Source organism: Xiphophorus maculatus, chromosome 20 (genome assembly GCF_002775205.1).
Source record: "Xiphophorus maculatus strain JP 163 A chromosome 20, X_maculatus-5.0-male, whole genome shotgun sequence".
Classification (NCBI taxonomy): Eukaryota; Metazoa; Chordata; class Actinopteri; order Cyprinodontiformes; family Poeciliidae; genus Xiphophorus; species Xiphophorus maculatus.
The window spans coordinates 6,025,276-6,040,782 of NC_036462.1; the positions used below are offsets into that span (position 1 = coordinate 6,025,276).

Sequence of the window (15,507 nt, forward strand, 5' to 3'; positions counted from 1 at the left end):
GGTTTACTAAGAAGCTGGTTCAGTTGTAAAGCAGGTTAAGTTAACCTTGTGCTATAGGTAAAGCACCTAATTTTCTTAACTAAATGATGCCTGCAGGTATATCTATTAGCAGGTTTAATTTTGCCTGCACTTGGTTGTGTACATTATTTTAAGTGTATTTGACAAGTTTACCAAAATATAAGAAATGTCATTCAAACTTGCCTTGTTTTACTTTTTACTTGTACTTTTCATTACATTACTTGAGTACATCCATTTTTACAGTAATTTCCATACTTAAGTACAAGAAGTTTCAGATACTTTAAGACTTTAACTCAAGTAACATTTCAGTCAGTGACTTCGACTTTTACCAAAGTCATATTTTGGAGAGGTACTTATACTTTTACTTGACTCTGAGATTTCAGTACTTTATACAACACTGGTTTATGAATTATAATCTGATTACTGTTTATTAATCATAATCTGATTACTGTATTTATGAATCATAATCTTATTACTGTCTATGAATTATAATCTCAGGCAGCCCGCTGCTCTTATCCAGTCCAGGTACGGCCTCCAGGTAGCTGCAGCCTCTTGGCGCCATCTAGTGGATGACTGAAGGAAGCAGCAGACAGAAGAAAAACTCCCCCACAAGAAAAACAAAACCCATCAACATGTAAGATAAAAGGAAAATATTGATTACAGTAAAAAAATTATATACTGAAATATTTAGCAAAACAGAGAAGTTTTCCATTTATATGATGTCATGTATGTGACAGTTTTTTACTTCTTTTTTTTTTTTAAATTAATTTCCGGCACATTTTTTACAACAATAGAAAAAAAAACTTCTTAGTGTAACATAAGATTGTGTTGAAATGACTCTTTATTTAAATACACATGGATTAAAATCAATTAAATTCCTTCATATATATTGTAACAAATCAAATTATTCTCTGTGCTTAACCTTTTTTTACCCACAGGATACTTTATTTTATTGTGACGTCACAATATGAATAATTATATACATTTTATTTAATACTTTTCCAAGTAGCATCTTCTGCATTCAATCATTTTAATACATCAGACACTGAAGAGCTTCGTGTTAGGAAAACACACACACACTCACATGCAACACACACACACGCACACACACTCACACACGCACACACACTCACACACGCACACACACAACATTAGTATATCAACAGGAGTGTCATGGCGAAAGCCGTAATTCTTCATTGGTAAAAGTAAATGTTCGGTCTCTGCTGGACGGGACCTATAAAAAACAAACTGTAGCGACGCAGCGGTGCTGGTGAACGACCCGAACGTGTCGGGTCAGCACCACTTTGTGCTCTAACTGGACTTCAGGCAGAGTTTCTCAGGTATTATCCTCAGAGGAGACGCGTTCACCGTGTTCAGGTAGGGGAACAGTTTCTGACTGAATGAGTGTGTGAAGGTGTGAAGGTGTGTGTTGGTGTTGAGGTCGAAGAACACCAGCTTCCCCCGGTTCCAGTCCAGATGGACTCTGATCCGGCTCAGCTTTCTCATCGGTTCCAGAACTGTGGACGGTTCCGACAGGGCCCGGGCCATGTACTGACCGTCAATGCAGCCGATTCTCCACAGACGGCTGGGATGGTTTCCTTTCCTCTGGACGTCCTGCGAGGCGACGCCCACAAACCAGTCTGTGTTGTCTCCAACCTCAACGTCCCAGCTGTAGGTTCCCGTCATGAAGCCCTCCGAGCCCAGGACGATGCGGAAGAAGTCGAACCTCTCCGGGTTGTCGGGAATGTTCTGCTTCTGGCCGCATCTCACGCTGGTCAGGTCTTCAGACAGGATGAGCTCAAAGTTGGCGCTGTTTGGATCCAGAACCACAGGAGTGTAGGACACCAGATGCTTCATCTTGTTCCAGATGTTGAAGCTCAGGTTGCCCAGGTGTTTGGCCACATCTATCAGGGCTCCAGAGACAGGCTGAGGATTCTCCAGCAGGAGGCGCTGTTGGATGGTTTCTGCAGCAGTCCTAAAGCTCTGCAGCATTACAGCATCCTGAGCCTTTATCAGTCCCTCTGTGTCTTTTATTGTCTGTGAAAGAGCAGCGATCTCTCTACTCAGGGCGTCGATCTTTAGGCTTAACTTCTGAGTTTTCTCGCTTTCTTCTGTCCTCAGAGCAGAAATCCTGGAGTCTTCCTCCTTGTGGAGAAACAGGTGAAGCTTCCTGAACTGCTCCTTGATCCGTCCCTCGGCTTGTTGGGCCTGGAGCTTAATGTATTCAGCTGTCTGATCCAGGTTTCCCTTCTCGTCTTTGAACACCTTCAGTTTGTCCAGCAGCGGCATCAGGGCCTTTCTCAGCTCATTTCTCTGACCCTGAGCTACTTCATTAACAGGTTGGAGTTTGTGTCCATGATGATCACCTGAATGCTGACAGACGAGACATAAAAGTTCATTATCATCCACACAGAACAGCTTGAATCTCTCACCATGCAGCCGGCAGCAAACCTCTGGTTTTGTAACTTCCTTCTTTCTTGTCAACAGGAATCTCTCACAGAGCATTTTTAAAGCCAGGTTGCATGGAGGGTCACTTGTAGTAGATTCGTCTTTACAAAGTGGACACTCCAGTTTCTTCTTCTCTTCCCACCAGTTTTTCAGGCAGAGTCGGCAGAAGCTGTGGCTGCAGAACAAGACAACTGGATCCCTGTAAACGTCCTGACAGATGGTACAACTGAGGTCCTCCTCCATTGTGAGAGGCATTGCTTCTTGTCTTTTCAGTTAAAACTCAGTCCAACAGCTTACCAATCACACATCCACACACTGGAGCAGCGCTGGCCGTAAAACTCCCATCAGTGCTGAGGTGCTGTTCCCTGCTCTGTGCGTCCTCTCAGTGGATCTTGTTGGGTGGAGTTAGTTTGAATCATGCAAGTTGTTCTTATGTTCATGCTGATGAGGAAGTAGGACGGCTGTTTACTGGCAAACCTCCAGTATGAAGAGCAGGGTGTCGCTTTTGTCTCCATCAACAGTCTTTATCTTGACAGATTTGTTAGAGTATTTAGCTCATCTTTGAGGCATTTCAGATTTTATGGCTGTGTTTCTTTCAATCAAAGTCACTTCCTAAGATTCCTTACAGTGATTTTCTATCAGAGCTGGAAAAACCCTAAGAGCTTTGAACAACATTTTATGACGTTTTACCAACTTGCAGCCAACCTAGTTACTTACACTCAGTCTGAGGCTTTAAAATTTCAGAGCACTTTTATAGAATGACGTTATTTTGACAGAAAAGGTCATTTTTCTTCATTTGATCAATGCTGCTATAAAAATACCGTAAAACTGGGTTTAAACGCAACAGCCTGTTGCTTTTACAGCCACATTTTTATCAGATGAAAACAAAGATTTTCTTCCGCATAAGTGTTTATCTTCAATCTCTGGTTTCTCTGCATGACTGCTTAAAAATTGACTTCATGACAACAGGATTGACAGCTTTTCATCTCAACAAAACCAAAAGATGTGGCTGTTCTCACAGGATGCAACGTAAAATAGAAATAACTTTAAATGTATGAGGAGATATGCACAATTCTTTGCTTATTTATTTACTTCACTTTGGATCATTTAAATCTGTTTATGTTCAAATGTTTATTAAAACAGAAGCTCATGTCATAAAAAGTGTTTTTCAGATACTGAATACTGGAAGCTGTTTTCCCAGAAAGCAAAAACTGGTGAGAAAGTATGTTCCCAAACACGCCTGATGGTATTTATGAAACATTTATCACATCTAGTAACTGGGTTACATGACATGCACAGAAATACCTGCTAACAGGAGCGTCACCTCACCACAGCAGAGATGACGTGTGTGTTGGAAAATTCCCTTTTGTATGAAGAATAGTTATATAATGATGGAAAATTATTGATCATTACAGCTGAATTGGTTGTCTGCATAATTTCACTGTTTTAGGTGAGACACTAATCACCAGATGGGGATGTGGCCTGTGCTGATCAATCATTTCCAGTTAAACAGGAAGAAACTAACCTATTAAAACTCCAGTCAGGTTTCAGTCTAATGCATCCCAACCAGCAGCCTTCCTCTGGAAACATCCTGTTTTACAGTTTTCCAGCTCCTCCAACTGGGCTGCTGATGTTTTTCACATATGTACCGTAGCCATGCGCACCTTGTTTTCCTACATTAACCTACTCAGCAGCGCATTCATTTTATTAGTATGCTACTTTTTAAATAGCAGCACAGTTTTATTTTCCTTACCGTGCGGCCTATTACTCTTATTTTTTACCTTTGTGTGAATCTGCATGCTCCCATTTTCCCTAACCATTTACCACTGTGACACCCAAATCTTCCCCACTGTGGGACAATAAAGCACATTTATTTTCTATTCATTTTTCAGGCTAAACTGGCCAGTATGAAAATCCAGGGTTGCATGAAGGATTAACTAGTATTCAATAGTTTTCCCACAACAAACTCGGACTTTGTCTGCAGAAATGCTGCAGAAAATCCTTTAAATGTAAAACTATTGAGCCTACGGACCAAAGACTTTTCAGCCATGAGGAACCTAAACGACAAAATGTTTCTTCCAACAACTTGTGGGCATTCATAAAAACAGCAGCAAAGATGCACATTTTGTAGCTAAACAGTTAAAGGTGGAACTGCAAGGCTACTCTTAGATCCTGAACTGACAGTCACGCTGACATGAGGTGTTAAAGGACGAGCTGGGAAACATGTTGGCATGCGTCCACAAGCATTAAAAGGTATGACGTCAGACGAGATGAAACATTCTTGAACAGAAAACAAAGAGCTGGAGGGAAACCAGGCCTCCAGGTATGCTTCCAAAAACTGACATGATCACATCAGGAATCTGTTAATTAGTCCTGGGAAAAACAAAAGACTAAGAAATAAAAAAAGATTGAGTGAGGATGTCATTTGATCAGTTGAGATCAACGATGGAGTCTATGGAGGAAGGACCTGCGACCACGCTGGTTTGTGCATATGGGACGCAGCCATCTGCCACTGAGGCAGCGCTGCAGTTCAGTGCCTCCAGCAGTGGAGAAAAAAGTTGGAGCACAACGACTTCTGGTTCTGCAAGGTGCAGTCACTGGTTTATCAGTATCCATGGCTACCAGTACATCATGAAGGATAAAGAACAACCAATCAGAGAACAGGTTGTTGAAAAATGTAGCTTTTTGGTAATCAGACAAGGTGGACACCAAATACTGCACATCACCACAAACACACTGTCCCCACTGTGAAGCATAGTGGTGGCAGCATGATGCTGGTTAAGGTAGAAGGTAAACTGAAACTCTGGAACACTTGGCTTCCATCTGCCAGAGAACCACTTCTTCAGATAACATTTATTTTCCAGAAAGTCGACGACCCAAAATCTCCAGTTAAAGCTGCACAAACAGAGATGGTTTGTTCTGGACAGGCCTAGTCAAAGCCCAGACCTATTGACACCTGATCCCCCATCAACCTAGCAGAGCTGGAAGAGTTTATCAGGAAGAAATGAGAAAAGCCGGCAGCATTCAGATAAGCAGCCAGCCTGAGACCAACCCACACTGACTGCTGCTGGGACGGCAGCCAGAGGCGCAAATAAATACTGACGGGCTGAAGACTAATGCAATCACCTATTTTATGTTACATATTTCAGTTTAATGTAGGCGATCTTTCATACATTTTTATCTAGAGCCACAAATTGTGCAATTCTGATCAATGGAAATGCAGCTGTTGAAACCTGAGACACACAGACACACACGCCCACACGCCTACACACACACACCCTTACACACACACACACACACACACACACACACCTCTACCCGGCTTTGTGCTAACAAAGACCCAATAGCCAGCCTTGAGCCGGTACTGGCTGGACTGGAATCACGGCGGCGCTGAGCCGCTAAACCAGGAAGGTGGAGCTGACTGAGCAGCCGGATGAGCAGCCGTCTGCTGCTGAATGGAGTTTTGTCCTTTTGTTTCTTTTCTGTTTGTCTTGTGATGAAATATGAACAGTGAGAAAACCTCCAGCTGTCTTAATGTCTATTCTGTTGTGGGATGTTCCCAAAGTGGAGCCACACTGGACATTTGACATCAAGTGTGTGTAACAGGAAGTTTTTGTTACTTTCCTCTTGATTGTCAAATTCCTCATAGATAATTTTGGTTTTCATTTCCTGCAATGAATTTACGGCTAGTGGGAACAACATTTCAGCATGTCACAAATACCTTCTAAACAATATGTTCTGGTCAAATGTTTGTCTGGAATGAAAGCTGTTTTATCTGTGATTCTACAAAAAACAGAAGCAAAACAATTAAAGAACCTTTAATAATAATATTAAACTGGATGAAACTAAAAAGTTACATTTAATCAGTTATTGCAGTGAAATAACTATACCCTTTGGTTTATTGTTTGTAATGGAACAGTTGCTTTATTTACAATATTAAAGCAATAAAAACATTAATCTGTTTGCATTTAAAATCAATAAAAACTTGTTACAAAACTGTTGGAGAGTTTGAGCTCAGGTATTTCCATTCCTTCCTCTTGATAAATACTCAGCATAAATCTCCAGCGGAGATGACTCGGAGGTTTTGCGTTTGGCTCAAACAAACAAAACTAGGAATAAAGCACAAGTCAGGTTTGTTTTATATAACACATTCAAAAGAATGACCACTATCTAAACTTCATTTTTAAAATAGAATCTCAGCAGTTAAGGTTTGACAACATCGACCTACATAAGACATAACTTGTCAAGGCTCCACCCCTTCCATGAAACGCCTGAGGTACTCCTGTAATCACAAGTCCTTCCTCCTTGACTTGAACATAAAAAACATCCAGCAAGCCTCACTCAGATTAAACTGCCAGGATCTGCTCAGAGACCAGAGTTTAGCAGGAACTTTGGATGCTTGAAGCCAGAAGAAATGCCTCCAAAATCTCTGGACTTGTATTGCCCCATCTGTAAGGACATCTTCAGAGATCCTGTTGATTTGCTTTGCAGCCACAGCTTCTGCAGAGAGTGTTTGAATAAATGGTGGAAAGACAAAATATCCCCAAACTGTCCGATCTGCAGGAGAATATCGTCAATCAACAATGGCATTTCTAGAGAGGTTTGCTGCCGCCTGCATGGTGAGAGATTCAAGCTGTTCTGTGTGGATGACAAGGAACTTTTATGTCTCGTCTGTCAGCATTCAGGTGATCATTATGGGCACAAACTCCAACCTGTTAATGAAGTAGCTCAGGGTCGGAGAAATGAGCTGAGAAAGGCCCTGAGGCCGCTGCTGGACAAACTGAAGGTGTTCAAAGACGAGAAGGGAAACCTGGATCAGACAGCTGAATACATTAAGCTCCAGGCCCAACAAGCCGAGGGACGGATCAAGGAGCAGTTCAGGAAGCTTCACCTGTTTCTCCACAAGGAGGAAGACTCCAGGATTTCTGCTCTGAGGACAGAAGAAAACAAGAAGACTCAGAAGTTAAGCCTAAAGATCGACGCCCTGAGTAGAGAGATCGCTGCTCTTTCACGGACAATAAAAGACACAGAGGGACTGATAAAGGCTCAGGATGCTGTAATGCTCCAGAGCTATAGGACTGCTGCAGAAACCATCCAACAGCGCCTCCTGCTGGAGAATCCTCAGCCTGTCTCTGGAGCCCTGATAGATGTGGCCAAACACCTGGGCAACCTGAGCTTCAACATCTGGAACAAGATGAAGCATCTGGTGTCCTACACTCCTGTGGTTCTGGATCCAAACAGCGCCAACTTTGAGCTCATCCTGTCTGAAGACCTGACCAGCGTGAGATGCGGCCAGAAGCAGAACATTCCCGACAACCCGGAGAGGTTCGACTTCTTCCGCATCGTCCTGGGCTCGGAGGGCTTCATGACGGGAACCTACAGCTGGGACGTTGAGGTTGGAGACAACACAGACTGGTTTGTGGGCGTCGCCTCGCAGGACGTCCAGAGGAAAGGAATTCATCCGACTCGTCTGTGGAGAATCGGGTGCCTGAAAGGTAAATATGTGGCCCGGGCCCTTTCAGAACCGTCCACGGTTCTGCCAGTGAGCGGACAGCTCAGCAGGATCAAAACCATTCTGGACTGGAACAGAGGGAAGCTGATGTTCCTCGACCTCAACACCAACACCGTCATTCACACCTTCACTTGTTCCTTCACTGAGAAGCTGTTTCCTTACTTTAACTCTGCTCATGCGTCGCCGTTGAAGCTGATACCTGAAAATGTGTCTCTCAGGTTGAACTAACCAGACAGCAAAGCTGCTAAAACCTCCAGCCGCTTTAAGAGGATCAGTGCAATGATACCAAAACAGAGCAGAAAGGATTCAACTCTGATTTTATTGTTAAGAAATGCTTTTACTTTGTTTTCTCATAACATTTCAACCACATTTTATTTTACTGTATAGATTGAAGTATCTTCATATGGACAGTTTAAGTGACTCAAACTGAAATAAAGCTGTTGATCAAATAAACATTTGTGAAAACTGTCTTTATTTGAAGTGAATCATGCAGCGATGTTCTGACAGTATGGAAGTCATCTAATGAAGACAATGTTCCACAGAAAACTTGTCCTCCATTTTTAACTTCAGATCCGGTCCAACCCGATCCGACCCGACTGACTAGCTCTTCTGAGGCCCGCAGCTGAATTAAACCCAGCATATCATTTTAATTTATTTCAATTAATGAAGCTTTTAGTGCTTTCGTTTTTATCCAGCATCTTCCAGCTCCATCTTGCTGCTTGTTGTCTCTGCAGGGCGAGTCAGGGGGAGAAGATCGACTCTCTGCTGCTGGTTGGTTGAATCTCTCCGCTCCTATATTTAGACTATAAACACATTAACACAATGTTTTCTGTAGTCTTCTGTTCTGTGTGAGCTCCAGGCTTGTTAAAGCTTCAAGAGCTTCTGAGCCAAACATGCTTCAGCTCCCGGTCAGCAGCAGGCATTCAGCCTTCAGAAAGGATTTTATTTATGCGTAAAAGTGAAAATGTCTGCACTTATCCACCAAGGATAGTCAGGAGTATAAATTGTAATCCATAAAAATGACGGACAGGCTTTACATTTTTCCATCATTTAAAAAATAAACTGTCAAATAAAAAACAGAGCGTCTACTTTCTACTGCAAATATTTTATTACACAGAAAATAAGACAAAACTAACTTACAGGGACCTTTTCAGCAACATGTAGGAGCTAATTATCACTAAGTAGTTCTTGAATATTCATAGAGGACCATTTCCACTGGCTTTAAGTGGCATGTAAAAGTATTCACACCCCTTGACCTTTTCCATGAATTGTCACATTACAACCACAAACATAAACATATTTCACTGGAATTTTATGTGAAAGTCCAAAACAAAGTTCTAATCAACTGTTATATTAAAAGAAAGTTATACATAATTAAAAACAGTTTTTCCTTCTATTCAGGCCTGTTTTCTCTCAGCTGTGTAATCTGACCCACAGGACAAATATAAAAGACTCTTCAGAACGTTGAAGATGAATGTGTGAACAGCTGAAGGGCTGACGATGATGTGTAAAGACACAGAACCAGTCGGAGCAGCTGGGGCTGTTTGGAGCGGCGCAGCTTCCCAGTATCGCTTCTCATCACCAGTAAAATATGCAGAAGTAAATTAAAACCTGTTGGCTTTAAAACAAACAAACTTTTTTGGCATCAGAATCTGTTTTTCAGGTTGCTCACTGAAAAGTCCATCCATCCCTCTGACGTTCAACAATGAGGTCTGGCTTGGTTATAAATAACTATTAGTACCTGCTGAGGGAAATGATCAACAAAAGCAGTAATTAAATGAGAGTGGCCAAGGCAGAGCGTCATCTGATGAGGAAAATGATGAGCACATAGTTGAGTCTATAAATACCACCTGATGAGGCCTCGATGTTAAAAGCTGCACAACGAACAAACAACTTCAATAACCCAGGAGTTTATTGACAGACAGATTTCATCCTCAGTTCAATGTTTCATCAATATCCTCACTAGGTGAGCTGCACTCACCTGAACTAAGAAAAAAAGAGAATACTGGTGAAATATAATAAACTGGTAAAAAATATAACAGGAATAAAACCAATAACATGATTCAATGATGTTCAACATGAATTATGAATGTTGAGAAATCAGGAAATTAGAAACAGAAACGCCTGCATGAGTTTCAGAGGTCAGAGGTCAGCCTGATCTCTGGTTTACAGCTGGAAGAACTGAAGCTGACTCTAGATATACAACTCTAGATCTGTAACTCTAGATCTATAACCCTAGATCTGTAACTCTAGATGTATAACTCTAGATCTGTAACTCTAGATGTATAACTCTAGATATATATCCCTAGACCTATAACTCTAGATCTAAAACTCTGTGAATGAGAAGTTTCCTATTGAAATAGAAATCCCAGTTCTTCAGGTCGGGCTGGAACCAGTTGAGTTCTGGACCTGAGAGTCTGGCCCAGTTCTCCAGTCTGTTCAGTAACATAATCAGAACCAGAACCAGCTGTGTGGTTTTTCCACCGTCTGACTGGACAGACAGCTCAGTTTTGCTGAAACCACTGGCTGTATCTTTAAGAACTTTTCTCAGATTATTTTTTAAGGAGACCCAGAGATCTTGGGGTTAAACTAGAGCTTGTGTACAAGACAATGTTGAGTGTTTTCACTTTTCATCTCCTCAGCTGGTTTGGTCACATGAGCTGCAGACTAACAGACAATCTTTTAAGAAGACTTTCAATGGCAGGTAAAATATCAGGTAAATGGTGTTGAAACCAGTGATGTGCGGTGAGGTTCATAGCTGGTGAGGCACTGACGTCATCAGAATCAGATTTGCAAATAGATGCATAGATTGACAGCAGTTTACAGGTTATGTTTCACTTCTGCATCCTTACACATACAAACTGTAGCTCACAAAATCTATCGCTGCACTTGACTTGCTTCCCGAATCGTTTAGCCTAGCTCGCTGTCACTTACTCGGCAGTTGAGGAGTGAACAAGACGAACGTCTGGGATCTTGAGCGCCCCCTGCCATGAGGCAAGAGAACTGCCTGCCTCACCTCGAACCTGTTCTCTGCCGTTTATAATCGCTCATTACACGAAACACGTTACACAAACACAGTTGGTGACAAAAAGCACTGTACATTATATACATAAGCTAAATTATTGGAAATAAGTTCACATATTAAATTTGTTTAAACCATTTTATTGACGCCGTACAGCAACATGCTCTCTCCGCTTAGCAGCCAGCGCAGAGCCAGGGGTTGCGCAATCCAATGTGAGGCAGAGCTCGCTGCTGCCTCACCGGCATCGCTTCCAAGCATTTGAATGGGAAAATAAGAAAATTCAGCGATTTTGAACAAATAAAAATCGAAATTGGTGAAGCTACATGAAAAATAAATATTTTTTAGTACAAACCACCGGATGAATATAACAATTTAAATTACTTTATGATTATATATTTTCTTTCTTTCCATGATGGCTGGTGAGGCACTGCCTCACCTGCCTCCCCTGACCGCACGTCACTGGTTGAAACCAAAAACAACTCTGTCTCAACTGTTTGATGGCAGGAATATTTCAGCAGAGAGCGTCCATCCTCTTTATTCATCAGTTTGAACCTCTGAGCTCATGAAGGTTTTACTGTTTTCCTCTGGTAACTAAGAACATCTATTAGAAATCATTTATTGACAGTGCAATAATTATTCTTAACCAAACTAAATGATAACATTTACCTATAGCAAGTGTTTTACTCGATGTACAAATTGTTGATATTGTGACTCTATGAATGAGTTTTATTTTATTGTTTTAGAGTCAAATGAAAATTTCCACCTTGATACATTAAATAGTTTCATCTTATTTTTCCTGTACATAGGACTCTACCAACAAAAAGTCTCTTAGAATAACATACATGGCACCATAAAAGCAAAAATGTAAATTTTTCCTTGTATTTGTTTAAGAACCAGATTAGTTATTCTTCTGTGAATCTAATTCATTTGTTTGTTGTTGACTTTTGCTCAATTAAGTTTCTCATGCATACATTGTAAATGGCATTTTTATTATGTTGCTTTTCATGTCTCCTTATTTTTTTATTCCTCCTAAAATAAAAAGGAGAAATAATAATAGTGATGGAGATATATAGGTATTTTTTATAATGTATAAATGTCTTGTTTATTTCATTTAATTAGCTCTACATTAGAAAATGTAAAAGTATTGTGTTTTATTAGAGAATGTATTTTTTTATGGTGCCAATAATGCCGGGATTAATAGTAAATAATAAAGACTTTGTGCTGTTGTCATTTAGTGATGTAGTTATATTAGTTGTGTTACCACCCCACGCCACTAGAGGCAGTATCAGGCCAGAAAAGATGCAACTAAGGAGTAGATTTAGAAGTACACAGAAAGCTACAGAAGTTGTTAAAAACTGTGAGCTGCGCTGAAGTAAATAAAAGTTCAGTTCAGTTTAGTTTAGTTCAGTTCAAGGATTATTTCGGTTTCAGCTGCTTTTTTGTAGTTTTTGGTGAGGGGAATGTTTCGTCCGGAGTCAGGGGAATGTTTCGTTTGGAGTCAGGGGAATGTTTCATCCGGAGTCAGGGGAATGTTTCGTTTGGAGTCAGGGGAATGTTTCTTCCGGAGTCAGGGGAATGTTTCGTTCGGAGTCAGGGGAATGTTTCATCCGGAGTCAGGGGAATGTTTTGTTTGGAGTCAGGGGAATGTTTCATCCGGAGTCAGGGGAATGTTTCGTCCGGAGTCAGGGGAATGTTTCATCCGGAGTCAGGGGAATGTTTCGTTAGGAGTCAGGGGAATGTTTCGTCCGGAGTCAGGGAATGTTTCGTTCGGAGTCAGGGGAATGTTTCGTCCGGAGTCAGGGAATGTTTCGTTCGGAGTCAGGGGAATGTTTCCTCCGGAGTCAGGGGAATGTTTCGTCTGGAGTCAGGGGAATGTTTCGTTCGGAGTCAGGGGAATGTCTTGTTCAGAGCCATGCGGATTTGTCTGAGAGATTCTTCCCGTCTCAACTTTTTTCTGCTGAGTTTCAGGTGAGCTGCTTGGTTAGGTGCAGGCAACCTCTGTTGATTTGAAGAGTTGTTTTGTTTTCCAGAACCAGCATGTATCTCAATATTCACTTTCTGTCGCTCAATCTTCATTTCTGACTGAACTCTTTCCATTACACTAAGCTGGTCGTTGATCCTGGGCTCATCAGCCGGGAAACAGGAAAAATAGGGTAAGAAGAATCGGAGTAACTAAACTGTATATATGAAATAAGTTTAACAGGGAAAACTGTGAAATAAGGAGAGAGCAGGATGAGCCGTTTCCCCTTCAGCTTACAGACTGCCAGCAGATGTAATAAAGTCGCCACCTTATTCATAGTGAGAACAAAGCACGGACTTTATTCTGTGTGAATTCAGAGATGGTTAGCGCTGAAGGAATTGCTACATTAACCCAGGCATTTGCAGGAAATGTTGCGATGTAAGTGTTCAGAAACTCTGTGGCGCTGCTGGTTTTAGGCTTTGAAAGATCAAACTGAATCCTGGGATATGTAGGAAGTCGACGTGATCGGCTCTCCTACCTGGAATGTACCTGAACCATTTCTCGCTTCGGTTCTAATTAGTAAAACATGCAGGAAATGAAGTCGCAACCATCCATCTGTTGTCTGCAGAGGATCAGATCTGCTGACTGCGTCACAAAATGGAATCTGCTCAACCGGCGAGAAGGCAGCATGAAGGCACAAGACTGTCACTGAGGCCTGATCTGCTGGAGGCACAGAACAGAATATTAAGAAATGTTTTATTTCAACTTTTTTGCATTTTCATTTATTTTTATGAGGCATCATAACCAGAAGAGATTTCAGGAGAGGAGGAAGACCTGAACCAACCTGACGGACACACACACACACCTACACACACACACACCCCTACCCGGCCTTATGCTAACAAAGACCCAATGGTCAGCCTTGAGCCGGTACTGGCTGGACTGGACTCACAGCGGCGCTGAGCCGCTAAAGCAGGAAGGTGGAGCTGACTGAGCAGCCGGATGAGCAGCCGTCTGCTGCTGAATGGAGTTTTTTCCTTTTGTTTCTTTTCTGTTTGTCTTGTGATGAAATATGAACAGTGAGAAAACCTCCAGCTGTCTTAATGTCTATTCTGTTGTGGGATGTTCCCAAAGTGGAGCCACACTGGACATTTGACATCAAACGTGTGTAACAGGAAGTTTTTGTTACTTTCCTCTTGATTGTCAAATTCCTCATAGATAATTTTGGTTTTTATTTCCTGCAATGAATTTACGGCTAGTGGGAACAACATTTCAGCATGTCACAAATACCTTCTAAACAATATGTTCTGGTCAAATCTTTGTCTGGAATGAAAGCTGTTTTATCTGTGATTCTACAAAAAACAGAAGCAAAACAATTAAAGAACATTTAATAATAATATTAAACTGGATGAAACTAAGAAGTTACATTTAATCAGTTATTGCAGTGAAATAACTATACCCTTTGGTTTATTGTTTGTAATGGAACAGTTGTTTTTTTTTTTACAATATTAAATCAATAAAAACATTAACAACAGCGCCTCCTGCTGGAGAATCCTCAGCCTGTCTCTGGAGCCCTGATAGATGTGGCCAAACACCTGGGCAACCTGAGCTTCAACATCTGGAACAAGATGAAGCATCTGGTGTCCTACACTCCTGTGGTTCTGGATCCAAACAGCGCCAACTTTGAGCTCATCCTGTCTGAAGACCTGACCAGCGTGAGATGCGGCCAGAAGCAGAACATTCCCGACAACCCGGAGAGGTTCGACTTCTTCCGCATCGTCCTGGGCTCGGAGGGCTTCATGACGGGAACCTACAGCTGGGACGTTGAGGTTGGAGACAACACAGACTGGTTTGTGGGAGTCGCCTCGCAGGACGTCCAGAGGAAAGGAAACCATCCCAGCCGTCTGTGGAGAATCGGCTGCATTGACGGTCAGTACATGGCCCGGGCCCTGTCGGAACCGTCCACAGTTCTGGAACCGATGAGAAAGCTGAGCCGGATCAGAGTCCATCTGGACTGGAACCGGGGGAAGCTGGTGTTCTTCGACCTCAACACCAACACACACCTTCACACCTTCACACACTCATTCAGTCAGAAACTGTTCCCCTACCTGAACACGGTGAACGCGTCTCCTCTGAGGATAATACCTGAGAAACTCTGCCTGAAGTCCAGTTAGAGCACAAAGTGGTGCTGACCCGACACGTTTGGGTCGTTCACCAGCAACACTGGAATATGTCGTTATAAGTAAAGAAATCTGCCAGGGACTTTAAAGAAACTCCTATGACTTTCTGACACGTTTGTCTTATTTCAAGATATTTGAAGTTAAAACTAAAAAACATATTTCTTGTCTTTGCAGTGAAGTAGCTGCAGAATCCATCATGATGTGAAGTTTAAAATGTTATCCCACTGATCAGGCAACGTGTTGCTCAGTTTCTGGACAACATTTTTGAAGATTTGCAGCCTTGCCTCATTTCATGAACCTTTTTCTTAATGTTTCACAGTGAAATGTGTTGAAATGTGTGATTTTAGTTGCCAAAATGTTTCTGAAA

The 15,507-nt window shown here is 41.8% G+C and overlaps 2 protein-coding genes across 3 annotated transcripts; one reads left to right on the forward strand and one right to left on the reverse strand.

Annotated features, from left to right (window-relative positions):
• Positions 1 to 851: 851 nt before the first annotated feature.
• On the reverse strand, positions 852 to 2,880 carry LOC106700445 (zinc-binding protein A33-like). Of its 2 annotated transcripts, XM_023324640.1 has the most exons (2): positions 2,470 to 2,880; positions 852 to 2,391 (listed from the first exon to the last, which is right to left on the reverse strand). In XM_023324640.1, exons 1-2 carry the CDS (start codon positions 2,719 to 2,721, stop codon positions 1,330 to 1,332), a joined length of 1,314 nt encoding a protein of 437 aa, XP_023180408.1. In that variant the 5' UTR covers positions 2,722 to 2,880; the 3' UTR covers positions 852 to 1,329. The 2 variants fall into 2 exon arrangements, with proteins under 2 accessions (XP_023180408.1, XP_014331366.2); XM_014475880.2 differs by having other exon boundaries at positions 852 to 2,880.
• Positions 2,881 to 6,791: 3,911 nt separating this feature from the next.
• LOC102233805 (tripartite motif-containing protein 35-like) lies at positions 6,792 to 15,172 on the forward strand. The gene is made up of 2 exons (XM_023324602.1): positions 6,792 to 7,791; positions 14,720 to 15,172. The coding sequence occupies exons 1-2, from the start codon at positions 6,881 to 6,883 to the stop codon at positions 15,132 to 15,134; spliced, it is 1,326 nt and encodes a 441-aa protein (XP_023180370.1). The 5' UTR covers positions 6,792 to 6,880; the 3' UTR covers positions 15,135 to 15,172.
• Positions 15,173 to 15,507: the final 335 nt, after the last annotated feature.